A 21,363-nucleotide genomic window follows, 5' to 3' on the forward strand; every position below is an offset into this window, starting at 1 on the left:
TATAAGTAACGGCTAAAAGAATTCATTTAAATCATTATACACTATGAAACGTGTAACTGAACCTGTTCGTAAGAGCCTGCTGGACGTCGTCAGGAAAAATCTTCGTGCTGCTGGTAAGGTAAAGCTCTAACTTAATTTAATTATTAATCCTTTAGTGTATTTACGTAGAATACGAAGATAACAGTATAGTTAAGCATTTTGTCAAAGTACAAATAAGTTAGTGTTTTCGTTGTTTGAATATATTAATTCATACCGAAGCGCCATCTACTCTCATCGATTCAAATTTTCGAATCTGTACATTCTAGAACAATTTAAGAACATTGTATTATTTGTAGGTTTCATATATAACGCGCGTTGTGTATGTTGGAGCATATATTGGTACAGATACGAGTATAGAAAAGGTATGAAATTAGTAGAGTTAGTATAGATTATGACATACACGTTAATTATAGGAGACGTTGAAATAGTGTAATATCATACAGTATTTTTACTATCCGTATAAAAAATATAATTTCCAGAAAATGAAATCTATAATACAGGACTTGCAAGCAGATTATATGAATAATTCCATTAGTGGATTATTTCTGATTTATCCGGATTATTACGTTCACGCATTAGAGGTGTGTGAATGGAACTTCTATTTTTAAATTAAATTTCAAGATTTGAATTTGGTTAGACACATTAGTGATTTCACAAACAAAAGTGGATTCTTTTAAAACTAACTTAAAACTAAAAAATAGATTCTCTTAACATAGGCGCCAGAAGATATAATTTATAGGCATTTCAAAGTATTGTACAATAACCAAACAGAGGATTGTAAAATAGGAAAAGCAATTTTTCTTCCAACTTATCATCATGTCCATCAAGTAAGGCTTTTACAATAAATCAAAAAGGAAGGGAATAAGATTTTTCAATTGGAATTTACAGAGATTTTTTACGGGGTGGTACCACGCGTATATAATACCACCTACTTTAATACAGCCGTTAAAATCATACGAATTGGATGATATCCAACAGCAAATGTTAAACTGTTTCAATAAAGTATATATGTTGTGTGATCATATCTCAAACACACATCACGATCGCGTAAGTTCTTCTGTTAGTGAACTAATAGGTGAAGTTTGCTCGTTTCATAGATGCGATGATTAAGTTTATTGGTCGGTTTTAAAACTAACGGAAATCTTTTTCTTAAAAAGTCAGTTTCGATACAGGAAGTTATAAGATCGTTGAGTGACAAACTTACACGACTTTATCCCGAGAGTACGTTGTTAGAATATTTATTGAATGCAGAAAGCCCTGTGATTTTAACTGTTGAAGAGTATTTGAACATATATTCCACAGTTCCATTCATTAACCTTTATTCAGGTAATAACATCATTTGTATTAATTGTCTGTTGATAATTTACGAGTAAAATTTTTATATATAGTATAAATTTCTAGCAAAGTTTTATTAACAGAAAGAAGAAGGATTGATTGAATAAAAACGATTATTTATTTCAGAGTATTTACAATATCAAAAAAACGTCTCTTTTTATGGGGTACATGAAATTTGTGTCGGATATCGCTAAACTAATTACATATACAAACTTCATTCAAATGGTTTCACTTTTTTTTTCTTTTGGTTTTCCTTCGCGAAAGCAGCTGGTCAGACTCAATCGTTAAAGATGTACAGGCGATATACGGCTGAAACGGTGCTTTCATTTACTTTTATTAGTTTAAAAAGATTTCTTTGGCTCTTATCCCTGGCTACTATAAGATACATAGTAACGAAGCAAATTGGTGTGTAAACGCTGGTCGGTATTATTGGATATTTTGTGGTCATCACGCGAATTCCAATAAACATTTCTCTGTGGAAACGCAACTAAATTTTCATACATTAACTAACAAATAATACGCAAATTTCTCATTTTAAACGTGATATCCTACCGTTTTAACAGGTATAAAGTAACACACAACGTGTAATATAGCATCTCTTAGATCGTTTATAATATATTCATTATTCGTGGAAGAAAATGGAATATGATTCGCGGTGTAGAAAAGTAGATGGTATCTCGTACAAAGCTTCCGAGGTAAAGATTTTTTACGCTAGATTTAGTTTAACCCATTCACTGCCAACTACGAGATATCTCGTACCTTGCGCTACAAATTTAGATTGATTGCAATTGGTGACGGTCTAAATTTGAGTTTGGAACTTGAGTTTGGAAACGAAAATTTTATATAATAATATTTTATACATAATAATATTTATATAATAATATATAGATTTTATGAAATTTCATGTTTTCTTGAAAATAAAATCTTGGCGCTCAGGATAACATGCTCTAAATTTGCCCGGCAGTGAATGGCTTACAAACTTGTTGATTATTCGTAAAATTTACCAAATACACCTGGACTCAAATCGAAAGTTCCTTTAAGTGCACGTGTATCTACTTGAATTTTTACGATTGATTTCCTCAAAAATTCAAAGTCATTAATTGGTCTTTGCTCGAGATATCACTTCTTTTTGGATTCTACTGCCGGCGAATTACTTCCCATCCTGTATAACACAGTTAAGCGCAAATCAACAAGAGAACCGTATTTCATAACTCGAATATTCATTTCTCATCACATTTCGATTCCTACAAACGAAAGCAAGTGTTTGCCATTTACAAATAACACAACGAATTAATAGCCGAAACAAAGATCAGGTTTTTAAACGAATGATATATGTATTACACAGTCATTTCGAGGGAGCTATTTTTCCAACGAGTCTCGACGATTTATACAATTTACATACACGAGGACCACAAGATGTTTCGCATACTGACCAAATGATTCTGCGCTAGAAGAGCAGCCTCGCGCAATACCAAGAAACGCCTTTAATATCCAAAATGACGACGATTATCTTGCAGATACCATCTGGCCGGCGCCTCGTGACTTGATGTTCTGTACCGGGTTCGAGAAGGAGGATCGTAATAGTATTGATTCGACGAACCAAAGACGTTATACACGCAGGAATACGTTACGTTAAAAATTTGCAAAACTTCATTTGGTTAATTTGGTTATCGACTTGGAATGCCTGTTTTCCGAGCAACGCAGCATACATGTTGGTCGACCTTAAAAAAGAAAAATGAAAAGGGCAACGAAAAGCGATTTGTTTCCGCTTTAGTAATGCGTTTTCTCGAATAATAGAACATGATGGTGAAAAGAAATCCTAGTCGATACCGATACCGTCCGGTTTAGACCGTTTCGTCGATACAATTACAGAGAATTGTACTCGAATAAATTATCAAAAGATTTATTGGCAGTTTGCTTTGAAAATTTATTGCGCTCCTAGCGAAACTCGTTAAGGTCCCGGGATCGTTTGTCGTCGAAACGATACTAGCACGCCACTATCGTGCCGGGATGAGTTCGTGTAGATTTTTTTTTGTTTTCTGTTCAGCCTTTCAGCGTTAAACGTTTAATACAAGGTGAAATAGGCGTTTCGTAACGATTAGTAGAGTTCCCCTTAGTACACTGGCTATGAGCCAACATCAATTCCATCAATGGCAATAATAAATAACGAGATTCGCGCGTTTCACTTTCGGCGCGAGACATATTCATCCTTCTTTTTTTTTTAAATCTTTTTAAATATTAAAGTCAGACACCGTGACTTCAAGGATAAAACTTAACGACTAGCGATCGAAAGAACACATTCATCTAGAGGACTCGAGAAAACGTCTAATTTTCGATAATTGTATTTACACGAGTGACTCGTGAAAAACCACTGTCCGCCATTTCCTATCACCGTGTCACACCGAATTACTTATACATACTGAGTGTCCAGGTCTTTCCGCGTCTTTTCCTTCTCTTCTTCTAATCTTTTCTTCGGTTTCGTTTAAATACACGCATACACACAGATGTGTTTATCGTTTATTAGGGAAAAGTGCAGACATTTACAGAGCGAAGCGGAAAGCTTTCTCTTTCTCGCTTCTGCAGTTTTAAGAGCTTAACAATTAAGGAAGCTATACACACTTCTTTTCTCTTTTCTCGCACGAGCTTCTAGTTGCGATCCGTGGATAAAAGCCATACTCGTAACACACTTTCCTTACCACTTGTCAAAGTATACCATCCTTGAGTTAATCTTGTATGGAGAATTCCTTATATTCTTTAACCTTTTCGTTTGATCGTTATGGTACAACTTACAGTCAGAAAATTTCGCAACGATGCTCGTAAAATATATCGAGTATGATCTTTTATAATAGAAATATTAAGGTAGTATGAGTTAAAAAAAGAACTCTCTTCTGCTGAGTTTATTCATTCTTTCAATAAAAAAATAATACTAGTAATAATGAAATTTGTCAAACTTTCTGCATGTAAGTTACCATAAATAAATATCGACGATCTCCGAAGGAAGAAGCAACTCGAAATTTTTACCAAGTATTGAAACAGATAATAGTACAATTTTTAAGAGCAAGACGAGGTTCCATTCGTTTCCTTCCCCCTCTTTATGTTTTCTTTCACCTCAAACCATTACGCAGAGGGAAAATCGTTACTTTATACATCATACAGATACCATAATTTTACAATAAAATCCAGAATACTGCATACTGACGAAAGCAATGGGGATCTCTTTATGTTCGTTCTCCTTTCTTCTTTCTTTTTTCAATTTTCCTTTTCCTACATTTTTCTTCCTTTCGCGCTCGATACAATTTGTTTCTAACGTCTCGTCGTTAATGTCAATTTTTTCGGTGATGGAAAGCTGAACGATATGTCTTCTGTGTCCTCGTTTCTTTTTTTTCCCTCCCCCACCCCTATTTAACGTCGAACACGCACGCACACGAAATTCTTGTTCCCATTGACTGTTTTAATTTTCCTATCTCGTCACATCGTGGGGCATCCTCAGTGTACGTTATTCTGGCTGCCTCGACCGATTTTTATACTCATATACATTATTTATACTTACAACGACTAAACAAATTAATTGTACAGTGTGTATTTTTCCTCCCTCATTATTCTCTTTTCTTCCCCTTTTTACCATAATAAAAGTGGGAATAAATTGTTATCTCTTTTTCATATCTATTTTTTTGTTTGTTTCATCTTTATACTATAGCAATCTGTATAAAATATCCTCCGTATTCAAGGTATATGTACAGCACGTGCGAAATCCGTGCATATGTATAAGTATATTCTCTATCAATAATTCGTTCCCGGTTGCACATGCACGCCTTTTACAACGCACGGTAATCTCTGACATTTCTCTCTTTTGCTTGTCTCCTCTTTTGTTCTTTTCTTCTCTCTCTCTCTCTCTCTCTTTCTCTCTTTTGTTTAAATGTATTCACACTGGCTCGAGAATCGTCCGTTCAATGTAAAAAGGGCACTTGATCGAACAGAGAGACGTAAACGCGATGCTATCGCTGGGGAGGAAATAAATTCGTTCGAAATACAACCGGCCTCGTTTCCGATTTGCGTGTGAATCTGTATGTATCAGCTCCATTCTTCGCTCGTATCGCATCCGTATACGCAACTGTCGAACGTCTCCTAGGCTCCCAAACGATACGCTTGATTTGGTCGAGGAATGTACAGGGTCTGTTTGTCGTAAATGATCGATGATACGACCATGCTCTTTACTCGTTAACTGTCGAAGAAGAATACCATTAACTATCCGAGCTGTCTCTCAAAATTAACGATCTTCGTGAAGTACCCTGTTTTAATAGGTAACGATTCTTTTGATATTTTCAAGGTCGCGTAATTCTCCCCCGCCATTTGGCTATACCTCCCTCCACCTTTATTTATACATTTGTTTACTTGCTTACAATACACGATAGTAGGAGGAAAAAGATTAATAACGCTAGATTCGTGAAAAGATTCGCTCGGTATAATCGGAAGGATCAGCGATCCTTTTGTACCTCGTCTGTGGCTCCCGATTACTGTAACAGAGAACACGTTCGACACGGAACAACTTTTATTATCCATCCGTACGTTCCAACGATGCCGTCAACTGCGTGTACCTGTTACCAGAAAACTTTCGGCACTGATACGCGGCTCGAGAAACAACACGTCAAACGATGCTTGCTCACACGTGGCTGGTCTGCGAGCGACAAAAATGTCACACGGAGCTCTCCCTTTTCGCCATCACGATCGGTGTGCTTATCTTGCCATCTTTCTGCGACTGAATGCAACACTGCGCTGGAATCCTTGCCTCCATGTCCTTGGTCATCAAGGTGCCGCTGGGACAGGTCCTGCTGACGACACCAACACCAGTGTAGAGTATCGGTGGGCTCATCGTCATCGACATTGATTGAACGCTTTGACTCGGCCAGTGTTGCCTCGGCAAAGTGCAAACGCCGCTTTGATAGTCATCGCCCACTATCGGCTGAAACTGTAGTTCATGCGTGCTGGATGATCGATGGTTTTTGAATGTTTTAGTTTGAAATTATGGTCATTAAGTATGGATGGGATAGTAATCGTTTTATCGTAGTGTCATTTAGAACAAAGCTAACCGTTAGAGTCGATTGTACGTATACAGTATAGAATATAGAGGATTTTATGAGCATTATGAGAGAAATTACTATAGAGAGTGTGGCAGGACGCGAATAGATTATTTCATATGAAAAACTAAGTTAAAAACGTGGAATGAAATGTACATGATCGGATGAGACGATACGCTTTGAACGTTTCAGTTTGAAATTGTCATTAAGAATTGATAGGATAGTAATCGTTTTATCATATTTTCGTTTAGGTTATTTAAAATGAATGGAGTTGATCGTATAGACAGTTGTGGAAGCAATCGGAGAGAAATTACTATGGAGAGTGTGGCAGGATGCGAGTGGATTATTTTATATATAACAATGAGTTAAAGATGTGAAACAAAATGTAGATGACCGATGCCTTTCGAATGTTTTAGTTTGAAATCATCATTATGGGTAGATGGTGATCGTTAGATGTATAAAGTTTATTGTGTAGATGGCTGCATAAGCATTCAGAGAGAAATTGCTACGGCGAGTATGACAGAATGAGAATAGATTATTTTATATGCAAAAATAAGTTAAGAGCGTCAAATGAGATGTTTTTGTTGGAAGCTTTGTTTTCAAGAAAATTGAATTTGAAAGCTTGTTAAGCACATATGAACTCGACTAATTCCCGACTAGATGAGAATGGCCGTAGGTTATTATACGAAATATAGAATAAAATTTGTTCGTTGAAAGTCTCGATTTTGAGAATATTGAGTTTGAATACACTTAATCAAGAATTATAGAATTCAGTACACGCGTGCTCGATGAATTTTCAAATTTCATTTTCTCGAAAATGAAGCATCAAATGAACCAATTTTGTTCTACATTTTCGCTTTATTATGTAGAATGGTATCCTGTCCAGTCGCATGTACCACGCAAACCCGCCTCGTTTTCTAGACGTTTAAACGGAAAAGTTGAAACACCTGGCTGGAAGTTAGTTTTAGGATGGAGTATGAACTAGAGAGTAGAAGCGAACGTGTAACTGGGGATAATCAGGGGACGCATTAGTGAAAATTGAACTTACGCTTTTATGTTTCGTCAGATTCGAGAATTCGTGCAACGGCATGCCGTTACGAATGGTGCAGTAGCCAACGTAACTGCCGTGACCGCTGACGGAAGTAACCGTCGAGTGCTCCAGCAAACTTCTCGACGGTGACGTTTCGATCGTCGACACGAGCCGCCTCTTTCTCAGGTACTCCGATGGCTCGTCGCCTGTGTACATATAGAATTTTCAAATTGCTTTTAGATACTTCGCTTTAATCCTTAATTGCTACAGCGAAGTGTAAACAAGTTTATTCTCTAATAGATAAACATTTCTGCAGGATATTTGTGTAAAGTCATGCTTTTGTAAACTTAAATGAAGTGGAGAGAATCTAAGCAGAAATTTATTTCGTTTGGTAAATATCACAACGAGTGCTATATTTCGGATGTTTCATATATTTTTGCACGTTGTGTGCATTCTTGTAATTTTAAATTTCCTGTTAAGGTACTTCGATAACGAATTATTAACTTCACGAAAGAACCTATAAATTTATAAGATTTAGCCACGCAAAAGCCAATTTCAATCTCCATTGTTTGATTCCTGAAAAATTTAATCGATCACCTACTCTGGTATTAAAATTAATCTCACAACGTTTGAATTATGGAAGCAAAATCCTGCAAAGTTTAAAGTCGAGGAGCGTGTTTAATACTTTAAAAGAGAAGTATATACAGAATTGGTAAGAAAAGAAGAGTTATAGCAAGAAACGTTTTGTAAATTTTAAGTCAACTTATACGTAGTCGATCTGATTGAATCAATCGACAAAAGCACACAAACCTGTGATTTGTTGAGGTATGATGTCTGGATTCTTCTCGTCGTTTTCGCTTATGTCACCGCTACTCTCGAGTTTCCTGAACGGACTGCTAGGATGTTTCTCATCCGTGAGCAGACTGCTTCCCTCGCGAAACCTCAGCTCCCGTTGGATGGGGATCGTTTTCGTTTGTTTGCCATGATCCTCCATCTGAGACTTACTTTGCTCGTCCACCTGCGTGTGCTGAATTCTCAGCACGACCATCACTATCACCGCGACGATGATCAGAGCGGTCACCACGCCGATCATCACGCTCAGCATCGGCATTAGTCTCATATTCTGTCTTGGTCTCTCTAAAATTACAGTTATAAATGTACAATTTCTTCTTTTTTTTTTACGTCTTGCAGCAAGAGATTTCACGTTTAGAAATTATTAAAATGTTTTTCAAAATGTTAAACTTTTCATTTCTGTCAGTTTTTGGGCGTGATAAAGAAAGTTTATTGTCTTCTTTTAATGCCTCGCAGGGTTTCAAAGGAATAAACTTCACATTTACAAGTTAACATCGGGCAATATTTTCCCTTAAAATTGTAGATTTTGTAATTGTAAAATTGTCAATCTTGTCAGTTTCTAGATGGAAAGATAAAAAATTTGTTGTCGAATGTCAATTCCACTTTTAACGTTCTTCTAATTCTGTCAATTTCTGGATAGTAAAGAGGAGGTAGATACGTGGGTAAGAACGAGAGCAGTAATTACGATTAGTCGAAATGGATGCGAAGTCATCTACGCAGTAAAGCGAACGAACCAGTTCCACGGCACAATGAAACAATTTCCCGCTGCGATGGATGAATTATTTCGCGTACAAAGATCTTGTTGCGAACACGAATTGAAATTTATCCTCTCCACTAGCCCTGTCTTTTGTTCTTTGTTCAAAGTCGTTTCGCAAATTCGTTCCATTTATCCGTACGCGGTACCAGGGTGGTTCGTTTTCATAGTTATAGATCACCGAAAAATTTTTGGCTCAGTTTCCTTTTATTTCATACGGGAGAGCTTGCAGATCGTAAAATATATCATGTGCAGCCTTTAAGCTCAATTGCGCAAAGATGAAAGTAGCATTTTATAAAAGTTCCGGGAATTTCCTATAAACGGATAAAAGTCGAAATTTCTCAAATAAATGAACAGATTAAAATGCAAATAGCATCGTAAAAGGCAGTTCGCTAGAGAAATCCCCATTTTAAAAAGGATTTAGAGCGTGAAACAAAAAGTTTCTTCATTGAAAGCCACCATAATTCTGAAAAACATCGTGAATCAAGAAAGACTGTATCAGCAACGTGTTATATAATATAAGGAAGAAAGGAAAAAAAAGAAGAAAGACAAGCTATTACAGGGACAAAGGTGGAGAATAAAGTAAAATAACACAGAACGTATGATTTATACCCACCTGACTCTGACGTTAATTGTTTTTCAGGTAGCCTGAGGGTTCCAGCCTGCACCACCATCGCTTCGCTGCGCCCTTTATCGTTGTACGCGTATATGCAGGCCTGATAAAGGGCGCCTGACTCCAGCTGAGTAACACTAAAACGCGGCACCATCGATGTCAGATTAGCACGCAATTCTTGGCTGTTGCTTTCTCTTACTTCCAGAAGAAAGGACTGCGGCAAACCTCCGTTGAACCCCTCGGCGCATCGCACCGAGAACGAGTTCGTCGATGTGTTGGAAGTGGTGCAATTGTGAACCATATCCGGTCGACCTGGTATAGAGACCGGTAACGTAATCCTTACGTAGTATATGCAATATTGTGCGTCTTAAAAAATCATCTTTACGCTGGTATTGTTTCTGTCATTGTTGGACCGTAATACGTGAAAATAATCGCCGTCGTGAGAACTTATCTTTAATCTCGATAGTTTACGTTTATTTGCTCGTGTTTGTTCGCTTCTACCAGAACCTTTACACGAGCAACCTTTAGGGTTTTAGAGAATTTGTGAAAGGCTCCAAGTGGAAAAAAAATGTTATATCAGGTTGAACGATGCACGAGTTTAAGGATTTGGACGATTAACTGTAAAAGCTCGAGTGATCTTGTTTTCAACAGGCACTTCACATTTTCTGGGGCAACATGAACTATCGAGCCGGATCGCGTGGAAATCACGAGCACGTCGTAAAGTTTTTTTACGATAACTTCGAGACAGCTTTTATTCCGTTCTACATGAAAGGAATCGAACGTTTCGAACGTAATACAGTCAAAGTTTAAAAATTCCTCTGAACGATGAAACGCAAGTATTGCGATGGTCTTGCGCACGTTTTTTATTTTGTTGGGAACGATATTTGAATTTTATAAAAAAAGGAGACCGTACCGTCTGAAAAGATGACGATACGCTAAGGGTCGAGCTAGATTCGTGATACGTTCGAGGATTTCACAAGTTAAGATAGATTACTAATAAGACAGCGACGAAATTAACAAAATTTCAACCTGTAGCCCTCTAATTTACGATTTATTCTCTCGTATATGCAATTTAGTTATTTATCTTCTCATTTCATTATGACCATTGGACTAATTACTTGCTACATTAAAAATGGTTAATCGCATTTTTCTAATATATTTTCATGCCTATGTTCAGAGATTAATTAGTAGGAGCAAAAGAAGGGTGAAATTCGTTCTAGCCTGCTCTATTGATAGAATAGGAAGCTATTGCATTAAAGGTGCTTAATGTCGGTAAATGGAGCGAAGCAATGGATAGATACAGTGTACTTTAATGGAGAGTAATTAAAAATACTACAAAAAAAAGGAGAGGGATAGAAGAAAAAAGGTAGAGTGAGGATATGTTCGCGTAACGGTGGCACGGTAAAGAATAATTTCGTTGGGATATATTAGATTGACAGAGTGCAGCACTTTACGTTTCGTTCTGCAACTAGAAACGCGTTTCCTTTATGGCAACGTAAACAAGGTGCGAGGTGGGTTCTGTTTAAACTTATTTACCGGAGCTCCCAACTATCATTCTTTGTTCCAGTGTCTCCTTAAAATTCCCGAATAATGAAAATGTTTTTCGAGGCAACAACGTCGCGAATACAACGTTCGATAATGCCTGTGTAAACGGAGGAAACGTTTTCGGGGATTTCTTTTTTCGCAAATTATCATATTCCCGCTAAGCGTAAGGTAAACGTGCTATCTGCGAAATATTTGAAAACTTCGTAACGCGGTTGTGTTATACGTCAAATAAAGCTTCGCGCAATTATGAAAGACGGCGCGATTTTATGCAAATATTAGATAGTCAGACTTTTACCGCGAACTCGTGGTATTTTGTTGACGGTGAAGAATAATTAGCGGCAGAAAGGGAGGGGGTTGACGAAAATGCGACGGGACGGTTGAAAAGCGGACAAAAATGACATCAAAGGATGTCAGCAGCTGGAAAAATTGCTCGGTATTCGCTGTTATCAAAAGAAAAGAGAAAAACAACAACTTGCTATAATCACGCGGTGTAAATTTCCATTTGGTCCCTTTGTTTTTAATTTCCTGAAATATCTGGTGCGTCCATCCCCACCGAGAAGTTTTCTTCTGTCGAAAACTGGCCGAGTTTTCCTTTGAATATAGTAAATAATTCTGTGCTCTCGCATTAAAAAGTTATCATGGTTTCTATCGACAGTTAAGAGATCCTCTAGTGATAATCGTAAGTTTTTGTATAGTATAACACCGGTGAAATATCTCCGTTTGTTTGGTGATTTGTGAGTAATGAGTATTCGGAATTCTTTTATTTTTCGACACGCTTTTTGGCGTTACATTCGAGTAGCCATTCTTTTTTGTCACGCAACAATTGGATCGCTTCAGTAGTTCGATGGCCGCGTTCGTCGTAAAAAAGGGCCATCCATGCATGGATTCCCACGCATACACAGACGTGATAACGAACTTCCGTTTTAATCCCGGAACTCCTCGATTTTCCACGGCGGGATTGTCGCTTTTGAAAAGTCAGCATAGCACCAGGTGGGCATTTTTTTTTGTAATTACCATCAGACCGCGGGCACGTTTCATTTTTTCCCTTGCATTTCAAGTTTTATTCGTCCATTTTGAGCTTACAAATTTTCCTCGATCGACAAACTTGCATACGTGTTCTCCGTATTTCGAGAAAAGTGAGGAAAAGTTACCACGTAGCCGGTAATAACGATTTATGTTAATGCTTTGGTCGAGAGATTAAGGCGGTGGAAAGACTTAGGGAAATTTTATGCTAGTTATCGCACAGACGAGTAAAAATGGAACGACGACTGACCGGACAAGTGAAATCGGACGCTATCTTGTCAGACGAATAGACCTGGCGCGGTATCTGATCGAACAAGTAGCTGGAGACAGTATCGTATTAGACTAGTGAAATGGGACCGTGTTTGGTCAACCAAGTAGAATGGCACAAGCTTATCCCAGCGTAATATTTTAAGTAATTTGCATTTCTCGATGCATCTTTCGACACGGTATTGTGCTTACTAGTAGAGCAATTCATTATTTACCTGTCACGGAATTCTCTACAATTTCTACGGATATATCATGGTTTCCTTGGTAGTAGATCTTGCAGTTCTTCATTTTTATTAACTAGTTACTAATGTGTAAAGTTTTTTAAAAATATTACTATACTGTTAATTCTATTAGGAATTATGAATTATATCTTTAAATGATTTAATATTAAATCAGTGTAAAGAAACTCAAGTATTTTATATTTGTTGCACGCGTAATTCTCTGAACTCGTCATACAGAATTGTTCGTATTTCATACGCTGACATTTCTTTGCGCGACAATGAATAACTCTTGTGAAAAAGTCAAGAGAAAGTAGAATTCACACTCTTCTCAGTTCAGTTAGTGCGCGGTTGGTCAACACTTGCGGACTGTAAATTATAAAGGTATTTTTATTCAAATGTGCTGACCCTTTCGCTCTATAATAATTCACGTCTGAGAAAGAAGTTATTTAATTTTATTTCAAATATAAAGTCCGCAGTTATTAAGGAAATTCTGCCTGAAAAGCTGCATGAAAATGAGTTTTCCCGTTCTCTATCCAGGAAGTATGTTAATATTCCCGATATCGATACAAAAAAAACTTCCACTAAAATCGCAAGAGTCAAAGAAATTCATCGCAAATCTTTTCTAATTTTTCGAATCTCGGTAAAATCTTGAAAGAGCGAAACGAACGAAATAAGGGAATCGCGCGCGTTATATTGTTCGAATATCGAGTTTCACGGTTGAGAGGAATTTCCATGATCGAATTACCACATAAAGATACCTCACCGGCCGGTATGATGTGATAGACGCAGGGCACTTGTTGATGTCCTATTCGATTGGTGGCCCAGCAGAGCAACGTGCCGTAATCCAATTCCGTCATGGGTGTGTAAGAGACGATCGAGGATGTGCCAGCCCTGGCGATATGACTCGCGGCTACGTCGATACTCTCAGCGGAATTGTTGAAGGTCCAGCGGAATTGAACCTCAGGCGGGTTTGCGTCCACTTGGCAAGATATGTTTGCCTTTTCTTGTTTCGCCACTCCATGAACCTTCGTCTGATTCGGTTTGCAGGTGGGCGCGACTGGAATTCAAGATTTGAATCGTTTCAGTTTTATTCTACGCGTCTATTCCAGGACTTTGATCGAATTTTTCTCGGAAGAGATCGAGATTTCCTTTGATTTTATTTTATGATTCCATAGAGACTTCGTATGCGACTATTTTATTTAATAATTAGAAGGAACAAATATATTTATTGTAACGTATAATATAATAATTAAGGAGAAGGAAATATTAGGCTGCACGAAAAGTTTAGTAGCGAAATTTCAGGAGGCAATGTATATATTTTCATAGATTTATATCTTGTTGAATGATATATGGTTCATTTGTTTCGATAACTTTCTATCACATTATCTTCTTCATTTTATCACACTTCGTTCTTGCAGTGTTTATTTATTAGCGTTTATAACGTTTGTTTTATTACTAATAGAAACGTCTTAATTTGTCGGGAAACGACGTTTAATTGCCCGATGTTGAGAGAACGGAAATTGTCTCGCGGACCGTCTGATCATTTATTTAGGTGGGTGACACGTACACATTACGTTCAAATAAAACGGAGAGCTTTCCCCATCTCCTTCCGTGTTGTATCCAACACAAGTGTAATTGCCTGCGCTTTTACGGTCGACGCCTTGCAACACCAAGCTTTGATTACTGATTATGATACCCTGTGTGATGTTGAGATGAAGAGTTTTTTCCTGGAACAAAGGGTGATTGATGCGACGCTGATGAGTCACAGATTGTACACTTACGACTGATATAATCCATGCAAAGTTATACGAAATTTTGCTTCAATTATATCCAAGCACAGTTTTCAGCGTTAAGATTAATTTCCAAATATTAATAATTCTACGCCAAAATGGAATTCTGAACGCGGAACGTTGCAAATAAATTTCCTAGTCTATAGAAAATACCATCGTGAATTTTTCAACGTTGTTGAAAAATACAACGAAGTAAGCTTGGTACTCGCGATCGACGTTGTTACAGAACTTTGAATACCCTTGTTTCGGTCGAACTTCACATCGCTTCCCCTACTTCTGTACTAATAGGGTGGCGGTATTGTGGTTCTATACTCTTTCAACTCACATGCGAAGCTTCGTGAAACTTCGTGAAATCCGAGAACGGGCTACTTCCGAAACTTTTTGATCCTCAGAAAACAGGTTTTGTTTAAATTAATTTTAAGCTGAAAAGACACGGCGAGACAGTTCCTCCCGTAATCACAGAAAATGAAAGAAGCATTTAAACACACGAAGAGCGTGCGTTCGAAATTGTTATGAATATAAGAGAAAGTATCAGTTAGATTATAAGTTTTGAGTGCACTGAACTAAATTGCAACTTTTGGGGCTTAGAGTCCCAAGCGATCGTAGATGAATTCGAATGCTAAAAACGGTAATACGAACGCAAAATCTTGATTATCCGCTAACGATAAGTCCACTGGGAAGATTTCTTACGTGGAAGTAATTAAAAATAAAAATTCTAAATTTGGAATAATCGAAACCGAAAATAATAATCGAAGTTTCAGCACCTAAATATCAATTCCGAGTATTATAAATTGCTTGAAGTGCGAATGGAATGAAACTTTCCACAATTTTACGATAGAAGATAGATACGACTGATATCGAACGTAAGAACTGGATTAAATCAATTACAAAATTGCTTACCAAGTGTCGCCATTCAACCTTGTAAACGGGTGGCTCGGCATGAATCAGACAGTCGAAGTAGACGTCAGTTCCCTCGCGGATCGCGTTAGGATTCAAAGAGGTGCCCAGCTGTATCCGCGTTTCCGGCGTGTCTGCAAATTGAAAACGTCAATATGTCGATGGTGCCGCGGTGAATAATCGTAACTGATCGACACGGGCTTTGCAAGCGTTATGGCTTCTGCAGGAATGTGTCTCTAATACGCTTACACTGTATCTCGAGCACCCAGTCGTCTTTTATCGACTCGGCTCCCATGATTGGATGTTCAGCCCGGCACGACAATTGTCTACCAGCATCTGCTTTGGTCGCCATGAAAGATAAGATACTGGTGGTCGTGTTCCCATCGCTCGAGGTCTGTAACAGCATTATCATAACTTCCCCTTGCGCGATTACATTTTCCTCCTTTTATTTCTACTTTCTGTCTTTTCTTTCTTACGTCTGGCTTAATTTTATTGTTCGTTATTTTGTTTGGATCGAAGCGATTTCGAGATGTAGGAAACGAAGAGACGGTTGCTTGGACGAATCTCCGTTTGGAATAATAACACTCTTGTTTCTACGATAATTAAAAGATAGTTGACGAATTTCAAAGTGGAGGAGAGCCATAGATGATAAATACTTGACTTTCTTCAATTTATCTTAGAATATATTATTATTTGTACGTATTATTCGTAATTTTTCTGATAGATTTATGTGATAGCAAATTATTTACTTTTTGAAACATTAAACACTAATGATGTACTTAGGAAGATGAAATTGGTAGATTTATTAAAAGTAAAATCGATTAGCAAAGTTTTTGAGAGCCTCAATTATGAAATAGAATTTCCTGGCTGTTAAACAATTTCAGGGTTGACATGCATTCGTGGATATGGGCTTTTATGAAAAGTCGAAGAAATTTTGAATGAAACTTTTTTCTCTTGACTTTATGCATCACAAAATGTAGCCTTATTGGTAGTCGTTCATCCCTGGCTAATCAGTAGTAAACTTTGAAATACTACGCCAATGTAATTGTCAATTTACTGTTACAGGCTTAGAAAGGAACACCTTGAGTGCATTATCTTGCAGAAATAGCTTAGCGCGGAGTTTTCTTAGTCTAAAATGTCCATTGATTTAGATATTTTCCCGCGGATCTGTTCAGTTTTATGGTAAACTTTACGACGTTGAACTCTGAAATTGACTTGCACAAGATATATTGTTATAGCAGCTGAGTTGCGCCTTGCACTTGCCTTGTTGTTATCTTATATCTGACTTATTGAAGAAGCTATATACATCTGAAAGTTCTCAAGTGTTTGTTAAGACTTTACTGTCTCTGCACTTCTGAATATTCCTTCCATTTGTTTTCGAATCAAAGTTCCTGACTTTAACGTCATGTCTATTAACTTTCCTCTTTCGTTATCATTTTTCAGAAATTATATAATTAACGAGTTAAAGATCCTGACGTTGATGGATGTTAACTTTGGGTCGATAGATTTTGACGAAGTTGATTACTTTTAATAATAGCGTCGTCATGAAGATCAGGCAAAGAGAAGAGCACCATCAGTAATTTATCGTCGAGATAAAGTTTAGAACCTATTTGCCACTTTTCCATTAGTGTTCCTGACGATAACAATAGCGATATATTGTCATTAACCATTGATGCATGGAAGGGTGATTTCCACGAAATCACAAATGGTCTTTCGATAAAATTGGAAAGTTGAAAATCATCGTAAAAGGCGAAACAGTAACAAAAAAAAGATCTTTTTAATGGAAAAAATATGTAATTCTTTGTATATAACGCTAGAACTACCAACAGTCAAAACGAAACTATTTTTATCAAAACCAGTCAAACTGACTGGTCTTTAAAAAATACGTAATAACCAAATATTTTTATATTTATTGATTTATTATATTCTTACAAAAGGAATTCTATGCTTTGTAGTAGTACATTTTTAGTATTATTAATCCATCTGGGATCATGATCCCTAAATGAGGGTTAGCACATTTATAAAATAGTAGAACCAGCTATTTTAATTGGTGTAGTAGTTCTAATGTTAACTAAGGATTAAGAGATTTTAATTCTGCAAATTTCGAGTGTCAACTTTAAATCAGTATCTTTTGCTACTTGTAACAATTATAATGCTTATCGTTCGATGAATCTTCGAAAGAAAAATTCTGAGTTTGCCAAATGCCTCTCGTGTTCTCCGCGTTAAAGTTACTCTCCATTTTTGCAAATACTTGTCTTCTTCTCGGAAAACTGCCGATTAATATCGCATGCTCGTATCTAGGCAAGTAGAATATTGATTTCACGGGTCGGTCGTAATCTCGTGACTTCGAGAGGCACTCGAGTTATAAATTTATATTTTCTTTTTTCTCCCAATGTTCCATCCGATCAACATATAAATATTCGAGACGCGGAGATCGAGAGACTGATAAAATAAAAGCGGAGGAAAGACACTAGCCAGGAAGGAAACGAAAAAAATATTGTTCTAAAGTTGATTCCGCGCGACTTTGCGCTGCTGCGTATATAAGAAAGTTAAACAAAAGAGGATGAGACGTAAGAAGAAATGCGAGGAGGAAGTATAATCTATAGAAGTATATCGGAGGAAACGAGATCGTTCTTTTTCTTCCTCAACTTCTCTTTCTTCTTCCTCTTCCTCTTCTTGTAATCTCGCAGTTTGGAAACTTTCGTTCCGGCCGTTCTGTTTCTCTACTAACGCGCCTTACGTTTTACATCGTCCTGCACCGATATTTTTCACCCGAACGAACGAACTATTTTCAATAATCTTTACGCTTAAGGTACAGTTGCTTCGTATTATCTGACCATCGTTCGTCTCGTCAACTCTTGAAATTCATATTGCGAAATGAGCTTCTTGTACGATAATTTTCCGATTAATAATATCAGCGAATTTGCAAGTTATATATTAGAGGTTTATTATAATTTTAGGTCGAGCAGTTAGACAGATGGATTGTAATTTGTAAAATGTTGTTAGTAAAATTTTATTTGGGCTGGTAACTAATTTGTTCTTGCTATTCAATAGAATTTATACTGGAGAGCTGTACTTGAAGGTTGTGAAATTTCACTGATAATATTAGTTCAGAAGTATTCGTATCTCATTTGCATCTAACGAAGAGAAAACGCTGTATTCAGCATTCTTTGGAAATATATCTGTCCCGATAACAACTGTTAGATAAAATCTCAACTCGTATTCAGATAGTGAAGTACTACTATACATATTCTACCAACCTCTGTTATCGCATTTCGTTTACAGATGCACGAAGCAGAAATCTATAAACAATCTGTCGATTACTGTTTTCCCATTTTCTTCAAACTTTTACTATCTTTCCCGTGTCTTACAGAAATTTCCAGAATACTCTCGATAAATTTCGATTCGGTAATCGCTTAGAGACAATCGTGACTCGTGCACCGAGCTGGACATCGAGTATTCGTATCCGAAACGAGGCGAAACGTCTCTTAAATCGCGTCCAAATCCCCGAGGCTGGCTATTGTTTTTCAACGAAGGACATTCCGTCCGGGGCTAATTAATGGTCGGGTCGTTGTGTATTCCCGATTCTCATGACCCAGTCGATTTCCCTTAATTACGCAGCCGTAACGGGAGCATGGAGTCGCGAGGGTAGCAGCAGCGTTATCACGTCGCTGGTTTGCTCTCGATTTAAATTATTCGTCGTCTAATGGCGCTTTTAACGTGGCTTAAGCCGTGGCACACGTGAGCTCGTGATAACGATATCCTGGCACGCTATCGCGAACGGACCGGTACACGACGACGGAACACGCGCCAAGTACACGCACGCGGAGAACAACGTATTTTACAGCTGCTCTAAGAGGCCACGCCAAGTAGGGATTACAAGTTATGCTGAGTGCTTCGACGATGCTAAATCGAATCTTACGCCACCCTGTTTTACTCTGTTCGACTCTCTACTTCCTCTATCTACACAAGTTCCCGCGTGACTAGTCTCCCACAGAAAAGCGATATTCACGGTACATCATCTTCAGATATCTGGTTCAATTTGATCAAAAGATTAATACATTTATTATATCTTGAAAGTTCAAGTAAGGTAGAGTTATTTGAATGAAATCCAATTTTGAATAGCAACTAATCAAATTTGTTGTATATTACGAGACAGCATTAGTTTTTAATATAATAGCCAAAGGATGAGAAAATATCGTATATTCTAGACCCAGCAAGAAAATATATCAAAAACTTGACTCAGGTATCTCCGCAGGATTAATTTTCATCTACCTTCGATTATTACTTTTTTATTTATACCAATCAGTATCAGCTATTTACCAATATCTGCCAATCACATATTGTTTGCTCGAGACAAGATCACAGATCAAAATTAAATTAAATTCGTTTGAAGTATGTCTTATGTATTTGTAATAATTCGAAAGTGCTCAAATACTTATGGACGATTATATCGATTCACGAACAACGTGAGATTTCAACCGTGTTCTCTCTTCCTCCGTTTCCTTCTTCCAGACGGTTTCCCTGGACAAGTATATATTTCGATTCGCGAGATATTTCACTGATTTAAGAGACTTGACTTCGATTTACGCTCGACCAGGGAATAGCCAACTCGATCTTCGTGAACGATCCATACTGTTTTACTTGTCTTGATACTATTACTTACAGTTTCCTTCGTCTCTACTAAACGCTGATCGTTCCTCCACCAGGTTACCGTAGCCGGTGGCCTGGAGCCGGAAGTGGTGCATACCAGCTCGTACCTCTTGCCCGCCGACAACGGCTGGTTCGACCCGATTATCTTCACTTCCAGCGGGGGAACTGCAAGTACGGTCGTTTGCACGGTATTAGTATCGTAAGAAGCGTATTTCACGCAAGAAGAAGGTAATGGCTGGTTTTGTATCCTTTATGAGTATAGTAATTGGGAAAATGTTTGGTCGGAAATGTTCAGTTTGAATTTTCGCGTTGATTTGTTTTAGTCAACGGTCAATTGAACGGCCAAGATAATAGTTTTGTAAGCTGTATGATTAGGGAAATTGTTTGGAAATATCGAAGTTTAACTTTTCAGCTGATTTGTCTTAGTATTAGCATTAAATATAAGTCGGTTTTGTCTTTTATATCGTATATTGAATAGCTAGAGAAAATTTTTAATTGGAAATATTCAAATCGATAGATGAGTTGGATGTGTTCTATATATTGAACAATTGGGAAAATTATTTATTTACAAGTTGTTCAGGTCGGAGTTTTGGATTAATTTGTTTCAGCTGATGTGGAATTATGTCTGAGGGATGATTTAGATTAGTGAGATAAGTTTCGGTTACTGGGTTACCTGAAAGAGTGGAAAACTAGAGCGGAACACGGTGTCTCCGCTGAGCGTAGAAGAGGAATGGGACAGTATCTTATCAGACGGAAGGAGTAGAAATGGTAGCTGGCCAGCCTAGTAGAATAGGACTGCGTGTGAACAGGTAGTAGAATAGGATTGTGTTTGGGTTACACGAACAGCGGGAGTGTACTTGGACGGACAAGTAGAATAGGATAGCAGGTGGTTAGACAAGCTGAATAATCGCTTGGATTATCACTGATAATTAATTCTCGTTTAATCTTCTACGAACAGTATTCGAAGAAATTGGTAATTCTTCGCTTTAAAAATAGGTAACGCGATTCAAATAGTTCGTTCCAAGTTCCTGGTATATTTATACTAGACTCCCTGCTCGCGTTGTGGTTGTTTTTTTACACGGATAATCGTTTGCTTTATCAAGTCCGAAGCATCGATTTTTCTTTCCCCTCGTTGTCCTTTATTATTTTTTCTCAGCTTTGAGCGGCTTTATTATGCTCTAGATACAATGTGAACCGCCAGTTCAGATACAGTTGGATAACGTAATAACTCAATTTAAGCTTAATCAACCTCCTCTTGTTACATTGTAC

General features: G+C 37.4%; 1 protein-coding gene across 1 annotated transcript in view; it reads right to left on the reverse strand.

The window, feature by feature from the left end:
- Window positions 1–1,473: 1,473 nt before the first annotated feature.
- Window positions 1,474–21,363, reverse strand: part of LOC117161975 (neural cell adhesion molecule 2) — a 298,151-nt gene continuing 278,261 nt past the window's right edge. The window contains exons 6-14 of the mRNA XM_033343762.2: window positions 20,108–20,259; window positions 15,691–15,835; window positions 15,445–15,575; window positions 14,322–14,481; window positions 13,518–13,811; window positions 9,702–10,010; window positions 8,290–8,616; window positions 7,498–7,685; window positions 1,474–6,340 (exon numbers count right to left, since the gene is read on the reverse strand). Of these exons, the coding sequence (XP_033199653.1) occupies window positions 6,068–6,340; window positions 7,498–7,685; window positions 8,290–8,616; window positions 9,702–10,010; window positions 13,518–13,811; window positions 14,322–14,481; window positions 15,445–15,575; window positions 15,691–15,835; window positions 20,108–20,259 (1,979 nt within the window). The 3' untranslated portion in view covers window positions 1,474–6,067. The remainder of the gene's footprint in view (window positions 6,341–7,497; window positions 7,686–8,289; window positions 8,617–9,701; window positions 10,011–13,517; window positions 13,812–14,321; window positions 14,482–15,444; window positions 15,576–15,690; window positions 15,836–20,107; window positions 20,260–21,363) is intronic.

Source organism: Bombus vancouverensis, chromosome 14 (genome assembly GCF_051014615.1).
Source record: "Bombus vancouverensis nearcticus chromosome 14, iyBomVanc1_principal, whole genome shotgun sequence".
NCBI lineage: Eukaryota > Metazoa > Arthropoda > Insecta > Hymenoptera > Apidae > Bombus > Bombus vancouverensis.